Source organism: Haliotis asinina, chromosome 14 (assembly GCF_037392515.1).
Source record: "Haliotis asinina isolate JCU_RB_2024 chromosome 14, JCU_Hal_asi_v2, whole genome shotgun sequence".
NCBI lineage: Eukaryota > Metazoa > Mollusca > Gastropoda > Lepetellida > Haliotidae > Haliotis > Haliotis asinina.
The window spans coordinates 13,353,853-13,380,350 of NC_090293.1; the positions used below are offsets into that span (position 1 = coordinate 13,353,853).

Here is a 26,498-nt window from a genome sequence, read left to right on the forward strand (position 1 = left end):
GCTTTGATTCGCCACATCCGTGAATTGTGTGAAGACCATTTCTGTTGTTCCCCGCCGTCATATTGCTGGTATGTTGCTAAATATGGCGTAAAACTAAGTTCACTCACCCATATGAGATTTTTGCTCAGGAATGTCAGTCAGAAGGTTGTCATATCAAGACGCATCTCACTTGCGTACATTACTGCTCATAATTCGTTTATAAACAAACAGCTACCATAACTCTTACACAAAACGAAATGATGACGTCACTTCCGGAAAGACGACTAGTACTGTTTACGTCAAGGGTATTTGTCGTAATTGAATTAATTTTGCTCAGTCAGTTTGTACATATGGTACGGATGGGTTTTCTTCAATAGTTATTTCACGATACAATGACTAGTTCCACTGGGCCAGGTCTTCACGCATGCCATCGCTTACAACACGGCTGTACATCATGACAAGAGTTTTAGTGCCACTTCAGCAAGCTGTAGAGTGATCCTGACACCAGGGAAACGACGATGTCAACGACGTGTCTGACGCCAGCTCAGAAATACGATACCATGGCCGGTAATATCCCACGCCATACTGGTGTCAGTGATGTCCGTCTTTCTGTGTAAGTAGTGAAGACTGAATCGAAATCCAGGAAGAACCTTTCTGAACTGTGCCGTTGTCATGTGGTGAGACAAAGTACGAAATACGAGATTGACTGGAATGTTCTCAACATGATTCCAGTGGATTGGGTTGCTGGAACTGGTTATTTAATCCTTTACAAGATATTCCCCTTCGACACACATCTGACAATGTTGCGGGATATGTCCTCCTGGTGGGTCAAGAGGTTTGCCAAAGCGGAAATGACGTCATCATTGTATGCATAAAACATTCAGTGTTTGAAATATAGTGAATGCGAAGCATGTTCAGTTAGTTCGAGTTCACTGTTTAGTGCAGCCAAGACATCACTGCAGACATGCGCAGAGGTAGCATCCTGGACTATATTCCAGCTTCTGTCTCTCTGCTCTCCTCTTGAACTTCGGATCGGTAGATTAGCAGCTAAAGCGTTTGTTCGCCAGTCGATTACCTGGGTTCTGTTCCCCACTTGGCTACAATATGTGAAGCCCATTCCTGGTGTCGCCTACCTTGATAATGCTTGAGTATTGCTAAAAGCGGCTTAAAACTAAATTCAGTCACTCACGAACTACGCTTCTCACTCTTACGGATGGCAAAGAGAGTCACATCATCCTCTGAATGGACACCATGGATGATCGTGGATGACGTTTTTCATTTACCTGTGTACCATTCACGAAGATTTCGTCCATTTTCATACACAGTGAATACCTGATGTCCCTTATTTCCCCCATACCTTCGTGGATGGCGTTTTCCATTCATATGTACAAATTTTGTCCATTTTCATAAACAGAGATTACATACTAGAGCAAAAAACCGGTTGGTTGTGTGGTTGGTTCAAGGTAGTCTGTAAACAGCGAATGTGTACACATGCAGACTGATTGGGAGAACTCGCTGCAGTGAAGCTCAGACCTATTGATTAACCGCATGTATTTGATTCATATCTTTTATCTACATGAACAATACCCTTCTTCCTATAGTTGCAGAATTTGTTTACACCTTGCATATACGATTTACATGGTGTGATACGTAAACATTTGCTGGTGCATCACTGCAGAAATTCAGTTCTTTGCCGTTCCGAACTTGCCAAAGGGAATGAGATTTATCTCACTGGAAAACAATGGAATATACCAGCATCTCAGGAACATGCCAGCATATTCCAGGAACAATCCAGAAGATTTCACTGGCGTACCAGCACATCTCAATGACATACCAGCAAATCTCAGTGACAAACCAGCATATCCCAGTAACAGTAAACCAGCATATCCCAGATTTATCTCACTGGAAAACAATGGAATATACCAGCATCTCAGGTACATGTCAGAATATCTCACTAACATATCAACACATCTCAATGACCTACCAGCACATCTCACTGACATACCAGTACATCTCAATGACATACCAGCACATCTCACTGACATACCAGCAAGTCTCATTATCACAGAAAGCCATGTACTATACCACAACGATGCCACTCATAGAAAACTCTTTGTGATGGTGACGTAATGTCAGGCAAAAGAAGTCAACATAAGCAATCTTCACAGGTTAAACCAGATTGGAAGCGGTATGCACCGATTGGAAGGTTCTCTCCCAGACTAAATTGGCTTTCACCTACCGAGGTCTGAGTCTCCTTACACCGACTGAGTCAGGCACATGTAACTAGACAAAGGTATCGCAACAGACACAAAAATATAGTTCATCGAGCTTGGGTTTTTTTTCACTTAATTTAAAATAGGAAGAACTGTTGTCAAATCTGATTATGCCTAATTAGCCATCACTCATTTCTGAGAAAAAATGTAATAAAGTAATCTGTGGTGGCGTAAATCTGTGTAAAAATGAATGTGGCTTAATGGCGACTTGGTAAGAAATGGATTTGCTACCACGTAAGCCTCATGTATGTTTGAAATGTTTGAAAGGTTGGACACAGCAAGCATTTTATTGGTTTTCTCCATGTCTAACATAACATTTACATCAGCGGTTTTTAACGTTTCTAAGCTCTCGATAGGATAACATTTTAGAAATACGATCAAGCGGTATCCTTTGAGTTTTAACAAAGAACCAGTTCACACGTCTGGTAATAATATCTCTAACTTAAGATATTTTCAACTAAATATAAACATATGAAATCAAAGGTATTCATTATTTCGCTACTCTGTGTATTCATACAATTCCAGACAACTGGGGGTACATTTAAACTCTGGACACTATTCCTCAATTTGCAACACCCTAGAATAATGCTAAATTAAAGTGTTCAGTAAAGGAGGCGATTCATTTTGAATGTTGAACCTTCTGGAACAAGACTATCGGTTGTTAGTGGATTACGGAGGCGATTTGGAGACCTAAGGTAGACAAACTAAGGCCATGACAGATGAAGGGGGTCTCCTCTTCTGATTTTAAAGGACCCAAGTAGGCAATAGATATTCCATCCTGCAATCACTAGTCCACAATGTTCAAATCAACACTTAACCTTTATTCTATCAAGAGATCGCACCTTGGAACCCACAGATCAGTGCAGCGTTGTCCTGCTACTGACGATCATAAAACAGTGCCATAATGAAAACGGTAGCCAAGACCTTTTTCCAACCTAATGAAACTGGCGACAATCTCCTTGCACGGTCATTGCAGGAGGCAATGAAAAATCAGGGCTTCCCCAGTCCTTCTGTCAGACATATTTAACCAGTTTTTCTATTTTCAGTTTGAGTACAGCCCCTAAACGGAACCTAGGTCTGGATGGAGGGGAGCGGGGCCCCCGGCAAACTCCGCCGAAATGTCATGGAACGCGTGAAAGTGATCGCCTACTCCATCGTTCGCTGACGTCAGCATCGACGGGAGTCGAAGTACTGAGAGATTAGCTTGATTAGCTTACCCAGTGAATAGCTTCGTGTTTTCCAACACAGTGCCATTGTAAAGACTAGATGCAAGGTGTTGGTACACTGTAAGGGCTGATCACAAAATGCCATTAGACGTAAGATCTTAGAAGGCTCTGTTATAGTGGTCAGCGAAAATAACGACCAATGAGGAATCCGGTAAGTGTCTTAACTGGAAATGCCTGCGTTGCACAGCATTGCAAGATGACAAAGAGTGGATTTCTGAACAATACGTAATGTAATCAAAACCAATTTCTGCAGCGATGCACCGACACATGTTTACTTACGATATGATACTATTTCCAGTTGACTGCGTGAAGGCATTTCCTGATTAGCAAAGAAACTATTCCATTAACCAGTGTCATGACGATAACAAAATATGGATATCTGTCACGGGCTGTAGGCTGTGTACTGAAACATGATCTACCGCCTGCACCGTTACTGTCATTGTTATTATTATTCTGCTTAATGGATGTGTTTACACTCAATTTTCTTACGTATCTCGACCAGTGTTTAGAGAATTGGGTTAGAATTGCTCTTCAGCAACCCATGCTTGCCTTAAAAGGCGACTATGCTTGTCGTCAGAAGCGACTAGAGGGACCGGGTTGTCAGACTCGCCCACTAGGTTGACACAATCGGTTGACAGTTGCGCAGATCGGTGCTCGTGCTGTTGATCACTGGTTTGTCTGGTGCAGACTCGATTATTTACAGACCGCAGCCAGGTAGCTGGAATGTTGCTGAGTGCGGCGTAAAACTAAATTCACTCACACACTTATCTCCCTTGAGAGTTCATATGCCAAGTGGTTTATGAAGGCTACCAACAACCATATTATCCTACCGGGTACCCATTCACTGTTTGGTGAAAAGTATTATTTTGAACAAAGACACTCGTGTAATGTGACACCACAGGTAACGTATTCTGTAGTATGGGACAGGAATAAAGCCCTAGATGCCCTCAGGAATTAAGTCACTCCGCAGGGTTCACCCGGAAAAAGGCAAACCTTCAAAGTTAGTTAGTTAGTTAGTTAGTTAGTTAGTTAGTTAGTTAGTTAGTTAGTTAGTTAGTTAGTTAGTTAGTTAGTTAGTTAGCGGCTTGTATCATGAAAACAATCTGAACCTTCGAGGCTCGCTGCAACCCATGGCACCGACCTATTTGCTAGGAAGAGTGACTTTGTAGGTTGCTTGGCTGGTCGTGTGTTGGTTTATGCTGCACTCAGCAATATTCCAGCTATATGGCACCGGTCAGACAACCTCTTGATCAACAGCATGAGCACCAATCTATGCACCTTGGGCACGATGACATGAGTCAACCAAGTCAGTGAGCCTGACCACCCGATCCTGTTAGTTACCTCGTGCGACAAATATGGGTTGCTGATTCTAACCTTGATCTTCACGGGTTGATATCCTTTGTGGACGCCATTGTTTATGCTCATGGTTGAAAGCATGAGGTATAATTGACAATCCCCAAAGTCACCATCTACAATGCGCACACTTGTCGATTGTTCCTCTGGTCTCCGTGAACATCCGGGTTAGAACTTAATCAACAAGTGTTTGTGCACGCTGAGTGAGAGAGTAATTGAGTTTAGTATTTCGCCATTAAGAAATTTTCCAGCAATATTACGACGTCAGAAATGGGATCCACACATGGCACCCATGTGTGGAATCGAACCCTAATGTTCGGCGTGACATGCGAACGCTTTATCAGCTAGGCCACCCCGCCGTCCCTGTCCAGACCAGACTGTATGTATTACGATCGTCAAAAGTGGTCAGTGCTCGTGATATCAATCACTGGATTTTCCACTCCAGACTGGATTGTTTCGAACTCAAATATTCCTGAGTGCGCCATTTAACAATCAAACCGACACGACATTCCAGGACATTCCCTGACTCACAACAGACATGTTCGAGGTTCTACGTTACCAACACGGCTGACATATCACTGGTCATTATCGATCTACTTAGAAAGATTTCAAAATGAAAGCACTGGTGTCCGTGTGAGACTATATAAACCCTTATAGGCTGAAATAGCATCCGCTTCCAAAACGACACCATAAAGAAACATAACGCGCATGCTTAAGGTGCGTGTTTCCTATAACTTAGGAATGCGTGGAACTCTGCTGTCTACACAACCATTGATCAGGCCATATCGACACTCAATGCTAACGATCCCAAAACAACTGGATCGTGTCGATATCATGTAATTTCTGACGAGGGTATATATTAACAGTGAACCCTCTGCACGCATTTCTCTCTCAGGAACCCGGTGACGAGATAGGATTATACATATCATTAACAATATACTAATCGGGGCTTATCTTTAAGTAGAAACACATAGCATAGCGCTACAATGCGTCAAAGTTCTCTTATAGAACTGACTCGTGTAGTTGCGTGATCAGAGAGTATGGCTTCCGCCTGAACATTCCTGGTGTCCAGTTTCAATACAAAACATTGGTATTTGCGCTTGTGATCGTTCTTATCGTTTAACGAAACATCGATCCGTTAAGTATTGATTTTAAAAAATGAACTGAATATTGATGATTTTTATCCGTTCACAAAGCACAAAACAATCGCATTCGACCGTTTTGTTCAAAGAGAATAAATGCCCCCCCCCCCCCCCCCCCCCCCCCCCCCCCTTCCAACTTGATTTTGACTTCCCGGGGAGAATGAACCTTTCGTTCCTAGGCCTTAAATATCCATCCCATCAGCATCCTATCAGGTACCCTGCTGTAACAGAAGACAAATGGTATTACTATGGGGAGACATGTTTTGTTTCAAATTCAATGCTCGATACATAACTAAGATCGCCGATGCAGTGATATCTGAGCTAAGCTTCATTTGATCTACATAATTTCACATGGGAAAAGCTGGGTAGATGTTAACATGGCGAAAGTGGGATGCGAAGTAATCATGATCAAGGGCTGTTATAACCATGGTCTTATTCAATATTCAAGTGTAATTATAACGAAGTGTGTCTACGTGCGGAGTTTCTTCAAATGGTACGAAACCTGTAATTAGGGGCAGCGGTCGAAATAACCACCGGCCCGGTGGCCCAACGCCGGTTGTTATTGTATCGGGCCGGCAGTTTCAAATATGTACAGGCCTTTATGGCCTTCATAAATTATCTGTCAATTATTTTTCAGCTCTAACTTTTCCCCTTTTTTCTTTATTAACGTTGGGGAATCATCCACGATCCGTCACATAACGATGACTTAAGCTTTGGGGTAGGAGTGTGAAATAAAATCTCCTCTGTGTGCCATAGGCTTCGCTTAATTTTGTAAAAACAATGTGAAACTGCGCAACGATTGGCTATTGAAACATATACTATTGCAACAGGGGTAGTCTATTGCAACCAATTAAAGCACCATTATTGCAATAGGGTTTTCTCCTAGATGTGTCTCATTCGAAGTTATTTCCCAAATATATGTAGTTTATATGCAATTTAAACAGGTTAAGGTAGTTTCAGTCTCTTATGATAACAGCATGACAATGTTGAAAGCCAGATAAAGTTAGCAATTAAACCATAAACTCAAAGAAACTGCAAGTTTGCACCCAAACATCTTGTATTTTGCGCTGCGCACTTATCAACAGATGCCAGTTACTAAACTATCGATAGTTCATATCGATGCATCAATAGTGTTTCTTTTCAACCATCGATTAATGGCTATCGGAGTCTCAACAGTTGCAATTCATCAATAGTTCGATGCATCAGACATTCCTACCTATGGTTAAAGGGTTAAATAACGGTCGGCACTGATTGTGTTTCTACGTTTGGTAATAGTATAGCTATATGTCGGCAGACTGTAAATATTTGAAACTGGACCAGGCCTCAACAGCATGAGCACCGATCTAGTCAATTGGCATACGATCGCACATGTCAACCAAATCAGCTAGCCTGACCTTAGTCATAAGAAGCATCTCATGCTGAAAACAAATGCTAACCCGTATCATGACCCGGTGGGAGTGAAGCGGGTGGAAAGCTTGGGAACGTTTGAGATCCTACTAATCTAAAGTTCAAATCTTATATTCCCCCGGATAATGATTCTCGGTGTTCCAGAAGCTCATTTGCAACTAAACTCAGGTTGCACTTCAACCAAGCGCCGACAGATAGCTGGAATATTGCTGAGTGTGGTGCAAAAATCACTTCAGTCAGTCAGTCACTTCGTCCACTGACGCATTAACAGCTCCACACACTCCTAACGACCAGACAAGTCTATCGGTGTCTGCTGAAAGAAGACATCAGGGTGCTAGACTACACCTTGTCGTACACCATTCTACAACATCGCTGCATTTAAACCTACATCTCATCGACCTTCTAAATATCGCCACAGTATTATACATGTAGACAAAGAGCATAGTTCAGTTTAGAGAGATAACGAACAATCGTTTCTAATTGTCATGCGACAAGAATTCCTGTGTGAGTCCTCCGTCCAGACAAAGTGGTCACGGGGACGTCTTTGACGGGCTCCTCGACAGCAGTAACTGTCGTGTATATGAAGCCTTATCATATATCTTATATTTTGGGTTGGGGAGGCTTTCAGAAGCAGGGGCCAGATAATTACATGTAGAACGTTGGCAAAGTAGATAGATAATACTGGTGCGTGAAGAAGTCGGTGTGGCGATGCGACGCTTAATGTAATACACTTTGTCCAATTAGTCAGGGATCGATATTATCTTAAGGAAATGTGGGGTTTTTTAATGACAGTATAAATATCAATTAAATATTTATTTATTTCCACGACTTTACGATACCATGATCTCAATGTGTTGCAGTGCACTTTATCTTCAGTGAAATGCAAACTCCGAACTGTGAAGCGTACAAGAAGTGACAAGTATGACACATGCTAAAACGCTGTTACATCAGGCCTCGATTAAGGCCATAGCGATGGTCTTAGTAAAATTTACAAGTATTTTGTGGAGGACATTTCTGGATTCGATGCATCGATGACCGAAATAAAGTCCGATGCAATTCCTCAATTATATATTATATTACAGGTGAATAATTTCCTAACATTTGCATGCGTTTGTGACATGTCATCTGTTGGGGAGGATTTGCAGACTGCAGACACCTTACACCGGCACCAGTAAACGCCTCTGACATTCTACAGCTGATTCTTTGGGCTTCAATCCGAAGACGTAGAGCCTGATTGGTCTGGAATTCTGTATTTCCGAACTAATTATTCCCACAAAGCTTTATAATAATTATTTCTTCAAGTTCTTAATGTTGTAATCAGTGTGTTGTTCATTTGATATCATTCATCAAATGTATTATTTATGTCTGTTATAAATACATACAAGCACATTATACACTTCCAAGACAAGACTTCCAAGAACTTTGGCCTAATCGAAACAGACCGGCAGACTAATGTGTTTTATATCAGTTCTAAATTTGATAACACGCTGAAGTTCACTTTAATTAATGTATTGCAAAATAATCATTGAATGGTGCATCTTTGCCTTTCCTGTTTTTGATAAGAAAGATATTTTCAAATTTGACATTAAGGTCAGCTTGATCAGCCAGGCAAAACTAAGGTTTTGTCATGCCGTTCTTCTCCACCATATTTGACGCTGAGACTCTGGTTAGCCAATCATGTGAAAGCTGCTGCAGGAGAAACACCTAAAGGTCGCTCCAACGATCCCTGTCCCTCGGTATGTAATGTAAATCTATCATCCTAGAAGCTTTAGTCTCAGTGTCGTGACAAGGTGTTTTAGCAGAAATCATTGTCTTGGCTTCCGATTCTTCGAGGTGCAAAGCCGTATGTTCACATACTATGCAAAGCTCAAGGGACATGTGATCGCTTAACAGAGATGCATCGGTCCCTAGTGTTTGTAACTACCTCAGTCCGCCATTATCTACCTCGTCATGTTAGATAGTGTTAATCCAACATTTCCTATTTTCTCTGTGTCTAGCCGTCCTTCGTCCGCCATTCTCCTCCTTGTAACGTATAGCTGCCTGTATAGTTATCGTTCGTCCCACATTCCTCTTCCTCTCTCGGTATAGTTATCTTTAGTCAGACATTTCACTTCCTCTTCCTGTAGAGTTATCTTTCGTCCCACACCCCTCTTCCTCTCTCGCTATAGTTATCTTTAGTCAGACATTTCACTTCCTCTTCCTGTAGAGGTATCTTTCGTCCCACACTCCTCTTCCTCTCTCGCTATAGTTATCTTTAGTCAGACATTTCACTTCCACTTCCTGTAGAGTTATCTTTCGCCCCACATTCCTCTTCCTCTCCCGGTATAGTTTTCTTTAGTCAGACATTTCACTTCCTCTTCCTGTAGAGTTATCTTTCGTCCCACATTCCTCTTCCTCTCTCGGTATAGTTATCTTTAGTCAGACATTTCACTTCCTCTTCCTGTAGAGTTATCTTTAGTCCCACATTCCTCTTCCTCTCCCGGTATAGTTTTCTTTAGTCAGACATTTCACTTTCACTTCCTGTAGAGTTATCTTTCGTCCCACACTCCTATTCCTCTCTCGGTATAGTTATCTTAAGTCAGACATATCACTTCCTCCCTGTATAGTTATCTTTCGTCCCACATTCCTCTTCCTCTCCCGGTATAGTTATCTTTAGTCAGACATTTCACTTCCTCTTCCTGTAGAGTTATCTTTCGTCCCACATTCCTCTTCCTCTCTCGGTATAGTTATCTTTAGTCAGACATTTCACTTCCTCTTCCTGTAGAGTTATCTTTCGTTCCATATTCCTCTTTCTCTCCCGATATAGTTATCTTGAGTCAGACATTTCACTTCCTCTCTCGGTATAGTTATCTTTAGTCAGACATTTCACTTCCTCTTCCTGTAGAGTTATCTTGCGTCCCACATTCCTCTTCCTCTCCCGTTATAGTTAGCTTTAGTCAGACATATCACTACCTCCCTGTATAGTCATCTTTCGTCCCACATTCCTCTTTCTCTCCCGTTATAGTTGTCTTTAGTCAGACATTTCACTTCCACTTCCCACATTTCACTTCCTCTCCCGGTATAATTATCTTTAGTCAGACATTTCAGTTCTTCTCCCTCACACTCCTCTTCCTCTCCCGGTATAGTTCTCTTTAGTCAGACATCCCCTTTCTATTCTAGCTATTCTTAGATGAAGGAAATGAAAGAAACTTGAGCATTATCAGACAGATAGTAGCTATTCCCACACAATAAACATTACGTTTTCCGTAAGGAAAAATGTACCTAGCTGATTTGCTCCTAACCGACACCGCACCCATCAAGGGAGATAACTGTTTGTATTGTTACCTCAGGGAAATGCCTGAGAAGAGTGGATGTTTGCTGTTCTTTTCAACAGTGAGAGGAATTACACATTTCTGACATAAAGGAATGCGTGTTTCGTCATGAGCACAGAGCATCACCTACACAGTGACACACGGGAAGTTGGCCATCCATGTTTAAGTTGGTCATACACTGCAACCGTTCAACCCCCTTGTTAGGCTGCTCTCGCGACAAGAATTAGTGTTAATGGCCTTGTTTTACCGCAAATGCCAACACGCCAACTCAATCCGAAGTCCTGTAATCTCACTTATTGCTGCACATGTTAAAACAGGAATGTAACATATGGTATATTTCTCCAAGACTATTTCTCATCCTCTTCAATGCAGGGGCAGGCTGCCTGATTACTGCCCGCCCTTCGCATCGTGGTCTTGTCATAGAGCAGGAACAGAAGACATTTCCAAAGAACATTTGAAAACTGCACAATGTAATATATATTGCTGCCATGGATAGAACAAAACCAGAACAAGAAGTATGGTACACGCAGCAATTACAGCTATACAATGATAGCAGGCTATCATAGACAACATACAGCAGTTTCTGCAATTGACAAAACATGTCTTCCAACTATTAACACCATAATTCTTTATCAACAGACAACAGAACACATTCTACGAAATACACAATACTTTTGAATAAACAGACCGACATCTTCAGTTTAAGACACTCCAATACTGACTGACCTTGTCAATATGTCAGTAATATGATGACACGATAAGATGAGGTCACGTCATGGCACGTCAGCTTGAGTTCATATCATGGCGCGTCAGCTTGAAGTCATGTCATGACAAGTCAGTTTCAGGTTATATCATGGCACGTCAGTTTGAGTTCATATCATGGCACGTCAGCTTGAAGTCATGTCATGACAAGTCAGCTTGAAGCCATATCATGGCAAGTGAGTTTGAGGTCATACCATGACACGTCAGCTTGAAGCCATATCATGACAAGTCAGGTTGAAGCCATATCATGACAAGTCAGTTTGAGGTCATACCTTGACACGTCAGCTTGAAGCCATATCATGGCACGTCACCTTGAAGTCATATCATGACACGTCGGTTTGAGGTCATTTCATGATCTGATAGGGTGAGGTCATATAATGGCATGTCAGACTGAAATCATACCATGGCACATCAGCTTGAGGTCAGATGAAAACCCTAAATGATGCAGGTCTTAGACGTTTCTCAGTGAGACGTACCGATTCCTGTGTGGAGCTTACAAACCACGGCTCATCATCAGGCATGTCAGGACTAACCGAAGATTCCAAACCCAGGATTCCAGTAGTATTTTGTCTTGCACTTGCGCTGCATCTCTGCAAGACGCCCTACAAGACACGGAAACGCGAACCGTTCAAACATCAGGCTCCCGCTGCAGCCAGCGATCGACACTACAGACAACGATAGCTACAAGCACACTTCAAGCTACACAGTAGACGTATACAACAGTAGACAATAGACAGTAGAGTTGACATAAGTTTTATAACAACAAAGGCACATCAGCGGTTACAATAACGAACAATGTTTTATTAAAGTTACTAATGTTAGTAAAGTTCCATGCATTGTGTGGGATGGTGTGCTACAAATGATCTATGAGACATTCAAATCTTTCAGAAAGGAAATTACAAGCACACTTCAAGCTACACAGTAGACGTATACAACAGTAGACAATAGACAGTAGAGTTGACATAAGTTTTATAACAACAAAGGCACATCAGCGGTTACAATAACGAACAATGTTTTATTAAAGTTACTAATGTTAGTAAAGTTCCATGCATTGTGTGGGATGGTGTGCTACAAATGATCTATGAGACATTCAAATCTTTCAGAAAGGAAATTACAAGCACACTTCAAGCTACACAGTAGACGTATACAACAGTAGACAATAGACAGTAGAGTTGACATAAGTTTTATAACAACAAAGGCACATCAGCGGTTACAATAACGAACAATGTTTTATTAAAGTTACTAATGTTAGTAAAGTTCCATGCATTGTGTGGGATGGTGTGCTACAAATGATCTATGAGACATTCAAATCTTTCAGAAAGGAAATTACATACACATATCAAGTGCATAAACACGGAATGAACATCGATGCTCTAAAACCCCAGTCTTGTGCGAGTAACTACCTTGTTCAACACCATCATTCACGAGGAGCTGATGACATGGAACCAAACATTGGGTTATTCTTTTAAAGAAAGTTTATGGAAATATGCATTCAAACGTATCACTAAAGACACTGTCTACGTCCAAGTAGACCTACCCATATATACTCTCTGCTAGAAATACAATTTACTACAAACACACAAAAACTGTAGTATACTCTAAAATTGCGGACTGGCTGATATCTGAAATGGGCATGCGAGTGTACTATGTGTGCTTTGTGCATTACATAACGTTAGGTACTCAGAGCAAATTAAAGCAAACGCTGTTTATTCCAGAACGAGGTTTACAGCATTCTTATTTCATAGCTTCCCGGTCTGTGCTGTTTCCAATACATAAATCCAAAAATAGCTCCAACAGTGGTGTCGTATGATAGGCATTCCACAAATGGATGTCATTTGTTGACTTCCTGTAGCACCTGGTCGGTATATCGAAAATACACAGTAGTCACCTGATCGATAGTGATCACGCTTTGATTAGTGTTTGTTTACCGGTGACTAGAGTCTTGCCTGTTTGAGGTATACTGTATTATTTAAGTTTGGTTTGAGGGAGTTACTTGTTTGTTTAGTTTGTTTTGGGAAGGTGTTGTGTTGGTGGGAATTAGCAATGACAAAATACACAAAAACAAATATACTCAAGAACTACAAAGGTTTTTAAAATAATGATGGTATCTTCAAACGTTCTTGCAAATCGGTACTTGTATCAAAACGAAAGCCAAGATGGCGGACCACCTACACGCACACATTTCAAACTCCCATTCAACAATATAATATTTATGTAGTTAGCGTGAAACAGTTGTCGACAGGCACTCTTTTGCACTAAGCCCGTAAAATGGGGTTTCATTGAACCTGACAGATCCTGACTACATCTGGAGACACGGAAACGTACGTCTTGGAATATCCGGCTCTTTTGCCACCCTCTGCAAGCTGCAGCTTCGGCCAACGCCGTCAACACGCGAGTGCTAGCATACAGTTTAGTTACGTCCACATATTACTAGCTGTAGTCGCGTCAAATAATGGCAATGTTCTCTCAGAGCAGGTTGTTGCAAAGGCTGCTTAAACTGGGTTGTTCAAAATGAGGATTGGGTGTTACGATGTAATGATTCACCTTTTGAAACGATTAAAGTACATGTAACCTATCTTCGAATTCCTGCTTGTATATGGTACAGAGAGAAATCCATGGGGAACTAATAAAAAGCGGAACATGTCAATTATCTATTGTCCACCACAAACCACACAAACACGCACGCACGCACGCACGCACGCACGCACGCACGCACGCACACACTGTGATGTATGTCAAGCTAACACTAATTCAGTATCTCACACAGAGCTACGGTCATAGAGGTCCATTCAGATTTGAAATGAGTGAGTGAGCATGGCTTAGCGCAGCTTTTAGCAATATTCAAGCAATATCAAGGCAGGGGAAACCAGAAATGGTCGTCACACGTTGTGCCCATGTTGGAAGTCAAACCCGATTTGTAGGCGTAGTGAACGGACTCCTTAATCACTAAACTACACACCGTCCCAGTGCTATTAAGGCAAATAAACATCAACAACTCAGGAACCTTCAACACTTATAATTTACTGCAGGAACACACGGGCAGGATAATCTCCGATACAATACTCCGAGTTTGGACATAAAGATAACAAGCGTTGTGACCGAAGCCGCTGATAAAGATCCGATATCACCAGCTCCTGGATAAAGACGGCATTTATCTCTATTCATTGATGAAAGCCTCGTGCGCGAGGAATTAAATGAAGAGTTTCAAATTTAATGTGTTCATCAACTTCTAGCTTTTATAGGTAAAGGGCTTTTTGTCATATAGAATTCAATCAATACCAATGTAGTTCATAGATTTTATTTCTGAACGTATTTAATGGTATAGCAGAGATGAATTCATCTATCGACTGGGGGCATGGTGCTCTACGGTTCCATGCGCGAGTCAGGATGTGCTGATTGTATGATCGATCATTGATCACGCGACATCAACATTATAACCTTCCTTGTGACTTTCCAAACTGCGGTGTCCATCTCAATGACCAAGCTGAAACCAAAAGATACTAAAGGATGGTATTTTTTGTTGCCCTGACTGTCGCTTAGCAACAAGGGACGTAAACAAGGACCGAATGCTTGGCATGGGAGTCAGTGTAGTGTGTCCGACTAGGCTAGCCAAGTTAAAGTGGGGTGTGCTATCTGAGTGTACAAGCACAATAAGACCTATATTCGCAATTCGACTGGTCTGGACATAAGTCCGGAATATAAAAAAGGCGCACACTCACGAGCACATAGTCTGTCTCACAGCCCCTGAACCACTATATTTTCCTCACTGTCTTGCCTGCTCTGCAATGTTAAGGTCTAATGAAGCAAATTTAGATTTCCCCAGCTTCTAAATCCCAAGCTCATTAGAGCGCCCTTTCAGTTTAAACGGGTTTATGGGTTACGATCAAAATAATATATATTCAGGGGCTAAACGTTAGTCTAGCACTCACACGACAATGACTGTAACAACTAGCAGTTGCCCTTGCTACACCGTAGTCGATGATGCATTTTCCTGATGAACTTGTGCAGTAGACATTACTTTGCTGCAAAGAACATTTGGTCTCCCGTCATGCTGTGCTTCTTCCTTCTACTCTACCTGTACTCAACAGATGCAGCAGGTACCAGTGACGACCCAGGTTCGAATTGATCTTCAACATCTCATCACACAGCCAGTGGTTGATAGGTTTTGCCCGAGGCAGAGCGGTGCATTTTGAGTGAGTTTATGATTGAGTATTTCAGTTGTTTTGCAGCAATGCCCGCTCACTCTCCACAAGGCTGATGAATATTATATGTGATCTAAACGTAGATCGGTATGTTACTTCATTCTGCAAGTTTTTGACAACCACTGAAAGTAAGACAATACTTCCACCACAGACCCGAGAATATCCAGGTTAGAAGTGAATATTAGTTCCGTGGCTTAGGTCCGACTTTGAGGTTGATAACGTAAGACCCGACGAACAAGATCGCTGACTTGCTTGACTCATGTCAGAGACCGATTCTCATGCTGCTGATCACTGGATTGTCTGGTCCAGACTTGATTATTTACAGACCACTGGAATACTGCTGAGTGCGGCGTTACACAACAAACAAACAAAATCCTATCCCATCATTTAGCAATTTACTTATGCAAAGTCCGCCGCCATTACAGCTAACGCAGATTCTGTCATGCGAAAAACATCAACGGGTGATCCGAAAGTGTACACAGTGTGCTTGTACACAAACAACATTTGCTGTTATGGGTGGTTTTCAATTGGAGAAGAATAACAAGCTTTGAATGCCTAACTTTATATATTCTCAGAGAAAACTGTGCAAAACAAACATTAAATACCCACCTTTGCTGCGCTAACCTTTCAAAGCCCATTTGTGCGAATTCTCTAACCTAACCGAAATGTCGCTATGTAAAAATTGCGCTTTTGTTTTGCCGAAGTCGCACCTGCATTTGTTAATTTCATCCATTGTTTACCTTAGAACACGCGCTGCAGTGGCGCGGCTGTAGGCTGCAATCTTCTACCCCTCAACCCCTACTTACTGTTTAAAGTTTATCGTCAGTTTTAATCACTAAAAACGCTTATGATATTATAAGCGCATAATTATTGAAGTTGTTTTCAACGGTTTCTGGTTTAATGGGAAACATTATTATGGGGTTTTGTTTAAAAAGAAAGCATTCAAAGACAGAGTGAATAATCATTTATGACATGTAACGATAACGGATGATAGATTTATGGGGTTTTGCTCTAGGTCTAATCGACAGTAAAATCCTTCAATCGTATTTTCTACAAATACAAGAAATAAAAAACACTGCTTTCCTAACAGCTATTATTCATCACAAAAGAATCTCCATGCAGTCTTAAGGTGTCCGATCAATATGTATGATATAAGGTAGAGCTTAGCGGGGATAAAATTTCTCTTTTCTTGGTTGTTTCGAAGTACTTTGAGAAGAAAAATCCCCACAGAAAATCTAAAAAGGGAGTATTTACCAACCATGCATCAATGTCATTGCCAACGGCGTGAACAAAGAAATCCAGTTTCCGACAGAAAAAAATCATGGATGCATGTGACAATTCCAATACATGTTTACATAACCACTACAAATCTAGACTTGTTTGAGGGTGTGGGGATTTCGAGGGGATGCGGGTGGGGTTGTTTTTGGGGTGGGAGTAGGGGTCGAGGGGGAGCAGATATTATGGCCTAGATATATGACTCACAAATAATCATTAAATACAGCTTAATAAAAAAAGTGATTATTTGTAAAAAGGTGTATGTGTTTTCAAGAATTCCAATTTCTTCAGCGGACAGTAGCAGCAGCACAAAAAGAAGTTTCACGTCACATTATTACAGGCTGCGAGGGGAGATAACTGCTGCAGCAGTCCATCAGCGTGAAAACCTTGGCGAATTTCCTTTCACTAATCTGCTAAGCAAACGATAGACGTGAGTGAGACGAGGATATGCTCTAATCCTCGTAATATAACCATGTTCCCTAGCAAAAGTTGGCGTCTACGTGGACAATCCGTCTCTTTGGGAAACACTGTATGACTGTCTCTGAATCAAAGGTCATGCAGGGGCTTTAATGACATTATAATATTGTGTTGAACAAGCGCCAGGTGAGTCTGGTGTCGGGAACGATGTCCTAATCCACAAGAGAGTTCGACACGTCCCTCACGAAGTGTATTGTTGCGATGTAATGTAAAGTCAGACAGGGGTGGAGTGTTACGCGTGCATTGATCTATACTCATCTCATTAATAAACGCAATACGTTTTGTCGATACAAGGCTAAGCTTAACCAACATGGAAAGCATTCCAAGTCAGAAGGACGCACCTAACGCATAAGAGTGAGTGAGTGAGATTAGTTTTGTTTTACTCCGCACTCAGCAATATTCCAGCCATATACGGTCGGCATAAGACCGCACTGTTGACCAGTATACGTTCTAGAAACTTTCTACCCGTAAACATCCTGCTTAGGATTGATCTTAAGCAATCCCTGCTTGTCGTAAGAGGTGACTAACGGGATCGAGTGGTCAGGCTCAATCATGTCATCGTATTTCAATGATCGATGCTCAGGCTGTTAATCATCGGATTGTCGAGTCCAGAATCGAGACCACCGCCATATATCTGGAATATCGCTGTGTGCGGCGCTAAACAACGTACATTCCATTGGCATTCTGAACTCCATGTGGCGTGTACAACCTTAGCAGACTGACAGATCTTTCTTTACTTTCTCAACCAATCGTGGTAAATAAGGACAAGGTTTGAGTTGATCAAACTGCTTGACAGAACTATGTGCCTGATTTATGATCTTAATAATGGACTGACATGGTTTGGCGAGTGAGGTGTTGTCAAACTTGTGTTGTTCAGAAACGACCAATCACACTCAACACAACTGTCATGTGACTATACCGATAGCGACATGGCCATCAAATGGCACTAAAGTTTGACAACAAGTATTGGACATGTAAAAGCGCGAGACAACTTTTCATATTTCAACATGTGTAGTCAAACTGTAGTGTGCCATGTAAAGGCCGCTTTAAGTTACAAATAATACATAGATATGATTATAGTGTTGTCATCACTTGTTGAACAGCCCTCGGATATGGAATCACTTTACAGACAATATTATCAACACAACTTCAGTCGCAATTGTGAACGTGAACTGCTTACAAGTAGTAACCCAAGGTAATATGGCGGGATAATCGCAAGTCTAATGTCTAATTCCTGTAGAAACCTAATGCTGCAAGCTCGTTGCAGTTCCTTGAACTGTCATTCATACATACTGGTACCCCCCATGTGATGATCCGGCTTAGAACCAGTCTTCAGCACCCCATGCTAGTCGAAGACACTACTAGCACATGTCATGGTATCCCAAAATGCCCAAGATGCTCGGTTCGACTAACGGGATCGGGTGGTCAGACTCGCTGACTTGCTTGATGCATATAATCGGTTCCCAACTGCGCAGATCCATGCTCATGCAGTCGATCACTAGAATGCCTGGTCCACACTCGAATATTTACTGACCGCCGCCATGTTGCTGTAATGTTGCTGATTGTGGCGTAAAAATAAACTCACTCTTTCAATCATGATGTCAATCACTGGATTATGTGGTTCATACTCGATTATGTACAATCTATCGTCGTGTAGCTGGAATGTTGGTGAGTGCGGCGTTGATCAATAAACCAGCTTACATGCAAATAGCTCAACGCATGCTTACTGATAGATCCGGGTTCTCTAGCTGTTAAAACGAAACCACTCAAACAGTTTTCACATTTAAAAGTTTCGAGTATCGATACTCAAATATCACAGAGAGAAATTTTACAACCACTGATTCCTCACCGCTTGAAATGTGTCTGCAGTTCCTGTTCCGCGTCGACAGTCATAAATCACGTTGCGAGTCACAGTCAGAATAGCTCCCTTGGTGTTCCATGATTATCATACGAGCTGACTAATGATGACGCGTAATGAGTGAGTCTTTGTTTGTAGCCGCTTTCTGCAATATTCCAGCAATATCTGAGCACACCAAAAATGGGCTTCACACATTGTTGCCCATGTGTGGAATCAAACTCGGGTCTTTGGCGTGACGAGACAACGCTTTAACCATTGGGCTACAATAACCGCCCCAGTGATGGTGAGAGCAATGGCAAGGCGGGGGACACCCGACATGGACTTCACACATCGTGGTCATGTGGGAAATCAAACCCGGATCATCGGCGTGACAATCAAACGCTTTAACCACTAGGCCACTCTACATTTCAAATTCGGCGTGTTGAATGCATAGTTGTTATATTAATGAACATTTCCGAACAATTTCTTCACACGCATTACATCACTCTGATACCCATGGTCTCGCACTCAGGGACAAATATTTATCAGCACATTTACACTACACAAAATACATTTCATACAACTGCACATTATTTCTCATTTTCTTGGCATGTTTAGAGCGCTTTTCAATTTATTCATTTAATTATTTTTAATTATTTTTCCGTAATAATGGCTTGAAACTAGGCCTTTATACATTTACTGGTTACAGATGAAATGAAAACACTGGTTTGAACACAAATGATGCTTGGCTGAGGATGTTGATTCTTGTGAACGAAATAAACTTGACGGGTCGTCGAACCGTGGCGAAGAGTTCTCTCCCTTGTGTTGTTGGTGTGTTTAATGTGTATAGTACAATTTACCTTTATACACATCTTATATACAAATTCACTAAATTATATTAAATGTCTCCTCAAAATGTACTCGTAGGAATTTTTCAACGAAAGGTATTTGTGATTTTGCTTGTATTTATAAATGTCTTATTTTGTATGCAAAACTAAAGGATATTGTTAATACAAGCATAATCGTTTTATATCTTAAGATGTGTAACATGATTTATTAATAGTTGATAATATTAATAAGAGTTGTCTGTGGTTCCGGCACTATCAATAGGTCAAGTCCGCAGCAATTAATCAATGTCACAATTATTGGCTTTTCTTGTTTTACTGTATAGAATCTTCCTCGTCCACACGTATGTACCAAATACAAACGCACTTGAGGCTGTTTGTCACTGCTTGGAACCACGCACGGCCGACATCACTTACCTCCCTTGGGACTGAGGTTGGGTAACAAACATTGATCATTACTTAACGCTGTGCATAATTCAACGACGACACGGCTGATTCCTTTTGCTAACATGGGTAAAAATACTAATTACTAGATTCCTATACGTATTCTGAAACAGTAGTCGCAAGGATGGGTTGCAGCACCGAGCAGCTTGTGTCAACGAGGTCGTAAGGTCTAATCCAGTTCTTGAGTCGGAACGGCATTTTCAAGAGAATGGTCAATGTGATCTTGATCTGAATCTCTCAGGTCTCGTGAAACTATCAGTTGTTGCATACACAAATTAATCGTAATATATTTTAAAACTGTCGTGGGGCAAATACAAACAGATTGTGTTAATATTTTTTGTAACTATTTTTGTTGTGTACACCAAAACAAAAAAATGGTTGTGAAGCTTTTTGTTGTAGCTTTGTAAACTTGTAATCCTTCTTGAACACGCTTAAACATACATTAGTCTGAAAATGGCAATCGTAATTATTTCTAGGCTGTTTTTTTATGTTCTACTTATCGTTCGGGGAGGAAGGACTCTAATTCCCAGTGGTGTCTTTGAAATGAGACGAACTGAGAAAGAGGGTTTTTTCCCGAACATTTTTAACCATCCTGCCATTTAAAGTCAGAGGCTAGCAGAGACCGGGATATAGTAGATTATAGCGCGTTGGGAGGCTTTTCCTTTAATTCGCTTCATTTTTTTCAGTTACCTACCATATTGGATGATGAGTACGATGTCGTTCCCGGAACAGCTGTCACCATCCTCGACACACAGGGGCATATTCTTTGAAATTCAACATTGGTACATCTCAGTTGCGTCTTATAGCGGGTACATACCTACTCCTGGGATGAATTAGAAAACCTATGGGAAGAAAGTCAGCTGTATTTAGAAAACACAATCACAGACAATTTAAAAGATAAAAGGCCTAACAATTGAATTTGCCTAACAACCCCAGATCCAAACCGATATAATGTTGTGTGTCCGGGGTAAATAAGGTGTTTCTATTTCCCTTGGGTCCCGAGGATGGGACAAACTTTCAAACCAGACATGTGAATAAAATATTCATATGTCAGAGCGTACTCTCACCGTTGTTTCTTACCCGCAAGTACTATGGAGTTGATGATTAATACCATTGTTATCGATGTCAATAGGTGCGTGCTTGTAATCAGGCTGTAAACATGCTATCTCTTGTCAGGCATGATGACATGACCTGTCTTCGTTCACTGATAAGTGAGTGAGTGGGTGAGTGAGTTTAGTTTTACGCCGCTTTAGAAATATTCCAGCAATATCACTGCGAGGGAAACCAGAAATTGGCTTCACACATTGTACCCTTGTGGGGAATCGAACCAGGGTGTTCGGTGTGACGAGCGAACGCTTTAACCACCAGACTACCTCACCGCCCCCCACTGATAAGTACTACAGACACACGTATGTGGTGATAGCTGACATCATATCTGCGTAAAAAGAGATTGCATTTTGTGACATTTCTGAAATTGTGGAATGTCAGTTATTAAATTAATAAAAGTCCCAAACGCTCACCCACACTACACACTACACATAAACAATTAACTCTCCCACTGATGTATTTCAGATATCAAAGTGTTCAATCGTGATGCCAGTTTACCTACAAATAAGTATTTACCAATTCCTGTAAACAGGGCTTTGTCACCTTCTGACTAGACAGACTATCATTAGCATTCTAACGAATTAAATTACTTAGACACTGACCACTGATAATGTTTGAGCAATTAAAATGATATTACCGTTTTCATAAAACTTGAAATTCTATCCTTATCCGATTCAACTTTCTAGAGTGTCGCGGTCACTTTGGTACTGCTCGACCAACTTATGACATCATCACCTTCCGCCTCGAACAGTTCAATAATCGAATACCGTCCGCGAAGCAATATGGCGATTTGTTGGCGATTACTTAATTAGACTAGGGCGATTATGCCCTAATATGAGGAGATAACGCCCCACGCGGGGAGATTAGGTCACCATGGTAATGAAATCTGGGACAAAGGGGATTTCATGGCCACGTCCGTCAAGTATTAATCATTTAAGAGTCTTTGGGCAAATTGCTCATTATGTACGTGTATTTTTTACGGCTACTATAATCAATTAGCGATGCTGTCGAATTCTTCTACCTGTTTGATCTTTGGTCGATTTAAACTGCTCAAATTTATACATGAACCATTGTTGGTATGTCGTGCAAATACGCCACGACCATTGGTCTGTAACAACATTTAAACGATGCTACGAAATCCCTTACGATCGGGTACCTTATGCTAAAAGTAAGGATGAAATATGTCCCTGGGTGTTAACGCAACCCGTCATGCTCGAGTTGCATTTCACAGTGACTATATAGATACTGATCTCTTTGAGTCTGACTATCTGGATACTGAATAAAAATATAATGACTTATTTCTTTGTTTCATATACGACAGTGAAAAAATAAAACTAGCTTCATGTGTCTCTGTCTTCTATTAAAGGTAATGAAAAGCCATATATCCATTTACTTAGTAACATTTTCCAGATTTTACTAAAGATTTTATCTCTCTATATTCTCCCGTTACTCAAAATGGACACGATATCATGTTTACAGATAATGAGATTCATATAAATTTAGATCGCAATTCCAGGATTTAATGTACTCAAGTGTATTTCAACATGATTCAGTTACCAGTAGCATTCTATTTGGACTGTTTGAATTATGAATCATTACAGCGTCGACAATTCAAAACAAGGTTACGGGATTGGTAGCAATGCGGAAAATGGCGACCAAATATAATTTTAACGCAATGCACTGATAATCTCTCTTACTGACCAGGTCGAAGGAGAGTGGAGCACTCTACCAGGTATAAACGAGATATTGAAGAAGAGACGCCTTTATATGACCAACCATGCTTTTTAAACCAAAATAAAAATTTATCCATTGAATGAAAATATTCGTTCTCCCGAAAAATACGATTAAACGTTTAAAGAAATTATTTTAACCTAATTTGGAATATTTCAAAATAGGGATTTTTATAATAAATGGAATAGGGTTGCGGTTGTGTAAAGTTTAATTACATGGAAAGAAATAATAATTACGAAACCTATATAAAATATATAAATACGAAATGTTCAGGGAAAAACTTTATAAGAGAAAGATTAAATTAATAACATTGAATGGAGGAATTACAGAGAATGTACACAATACAGATAAATTAATATCGAGCTTTCAATAACGGAGAATATAACAAAAAGCTAAGATCTTGAAAATAAATATGCATATTGAGAGTTGATATATACCTTAATGGCATTTGGGTGCAGCATTTCCGTTGATAACGATTTGTACAAAACAAATCTGACACTGTGTGAAAGGAAAGTGCCAAACACAGATAGGATAATAGGTGACATATTGGGATTAGATAATGCACACGGCTATCTCATGTACATGACACGAACAGCAAAGACGAGGAGACAAAAACTACGGAAGGACGCGGCCATATATCTTTGCAAGCTAACGGTATAAAAACGGCCCACGTAGTGATAACAGTGTTATCGTTGTATGATTGACATTTAAATCTAGGTGTGATATTTACAAACCATCGCCACTGTAAATCTCCGATCATAAACCTATAAAACACGGTCTAACACCAGTAGCAATTGTGTTGAACGGAAAATGCATCTTGAAAAACCAAAGGAAATATTTCATTACAAAGTTGCTTTAAGCGCGTAATTACCTAAGAAGTTCAAATGCTCTGAGACGGATCCTAGTCAAATAAGATCGACATTTCTAAACTCCTCCCGATCAGATCTGCTAGTTTATTTCCAGTGACAACACTCGCCGTTGTCACCAGTAGCTTGTCTATTTCCATCGCTACACCTGACCGTTCTAGAGTTACCTCCCTTCCCCTCCAAGCCCCCTCACAGTGTTGTTATCGCACGCTCGTGGGTTAAACAGAGAGATTCGAGTGCGCTGCTAATGGTAGATTTTCACCGGGTAGACCGACCTCTGGGACGTCTAGCGCTGTGTCGATGACATCTTACTGTATGATTTACTTGTGAACGACTTTTGAAAGAAGTATCAAGTTGGATAAATAGTTTGAAGGAATCGGGGACCACATTTCACAATGTCGTGGAATATTGTGCTTACAGTACTTCTCATATGGATATATTCCCTGCTGTCAGATCGGGTCGTTCAAGCGGCAAGATATACTGTTCACTGGAACGTCACCAATCCAATGTAAGTGCTTTTTCTCTCATTTTCCTATTTTTCTCTATCATCAATACCACGGACACCATCACCGTTCTGTTATTCCCACAGATGTACAGTCGACACCGAGTGGCTGTGCTGTTCAGCCTGCGAGATTCGCGTCGCTGAAATGTTGACAAGTTTCGACAGTTGTTTAACAGCCTATATGTGAATTATTTTCGTAGACAAATGGTCAGATATCGCACGCGCTAAGCTCCTGCGTCTTAACCATGGTAACAGATGGTTTTCGTTTTATGAAATAACTTCAGTTTACAGTCATTTCGCTAGGCACTTTATTTCACACCTACACCGACCGGAGTGCGTGCAGGGTCTTCATAAGTCGCTAGATTATTCAAACAGCCGTAACCCCGTGTCAAAACGGTTGGAATAAGTTGTAAATCTATTCCCTGTTGAAAACATCAGTTTACTAAGTTGTCATACAATTGTCGATTTTGGAATTAAGTCAAAGATATGTGCGTGGTAGGTACAGACCTGGAAAGACATTTGACACGAACTTTGCCCTGAATTGCATTTTCGGCGACTTAGAACTGTCTCCATAATAACTATTGTCTGAATTTGATACCATTTTGTCGGGAAAACGTTCAACCGTGATGTAATTTTGTTTGATAGAATGAAATATACACCTTTAATCCGATCAAAGTTGCAATATAAATCTATATCAACGCATGTCATACTCACGCCCGAATTTACACCAATACTTCCTGCGCTACCCAAGACTCTGTATTATTCCATTATGTTGAAAATTTACCTGACCTGTCCCCTAAGACATTTATGTTCTGCTAGATTTACGATTGAAATAAAATGCTATGTAGTTTATAATTAATTTCTGTCTCATATTTAACGAAATTCATTTGACAACTGTTGCCATTTCGTGTGACCAGAAGCAATTCCGTCAAATATCGATTTATGATAATTAAATCAACTTACTTTACAACAACGTATCGTTGTCGTGGGGTTTATTTCACTTCATTGTATTAGCCTGTATTAGCAAACGTTTACTGAATAATCACATTTGTGTTTTGACGACTGCAGTCTGTAGATATGCACCGATTCAATTAGTCAACCTGTCGGTTCTCCGGTCAAAAGGACGTAACGGGTTAATATGCAATTGTCATAATATATCAGTTTTACCATCAGTTCATGTGGTCTTACGATTTTTGTTGAATGTAAACATTTATTTAGCCTAAAGGAGTAAAAAGTTGTAAAATCAATAGAGATGAAATTGGAGAGTCAGTGACGGCCGCAATACGCACAAGGACAACAACTAACATGCTAAGGATGACAGCGACAGCGGGTAGCGAACGCTTGCTGTTATAGCGGGCTAGTGAAATCTACATGATATACGCAACGACTAAGATGCAAGTGACAAGAATGACCTTTTGCGATGTTTTTGTTGGGAGTAATTACGTAAGTTTCCAAAATCCGCTAGCGTCTTTTTCTCGCAATGGTTTTGCGATTGCTTTGGGTATGTTTCGTGTAGGTGCACTTTGGTGTTTCTGACGCGCTTTGATTGAAATTCGCGATGAATTACACACTGCGGGTTATACAAGGGACTGTGTATTTGAATATCTGTAATTATATCTGTAAACCCAAATTGGGTTTTAGATGAATTCACTCACGTAACGGGTTATGGAGGCTGGTAAGCAGTTAGTGTACATTGTTAGAAATGTTAGGTTTAAATATATATGTTAGTAAATTTAGTTCGGAGTGAGGTATGTTACTA

The 26,498-nt window shown here is 40.8% G+C and overlaps 1 protein-coding gene across 1 annotated transcript in view; it reads left to right on the plus strand.

The window, feature by feature from the left end:
- Positions 1-24,418: 24,418 nt before the first annotated feature.
- The window catches only part of LOC137261832 (ephrin-B2-like), a 311,228-nt gene continuing 309,148 nt past the window's right edge, over positions 24,419-26,498 (plus strand). The window contains exon 1 of the mRNA XM_067799632.1: positions 24,419-24,745. Within this exon, the coding sequence (XP_067655733.1) occupies positions 24,633-24,745 (113 nt within the window). The 5' untranslated portion in view covers positions 24,419-24,632. The remainder of the gene's footprint in view (positions 24,746-26,498) is intronic.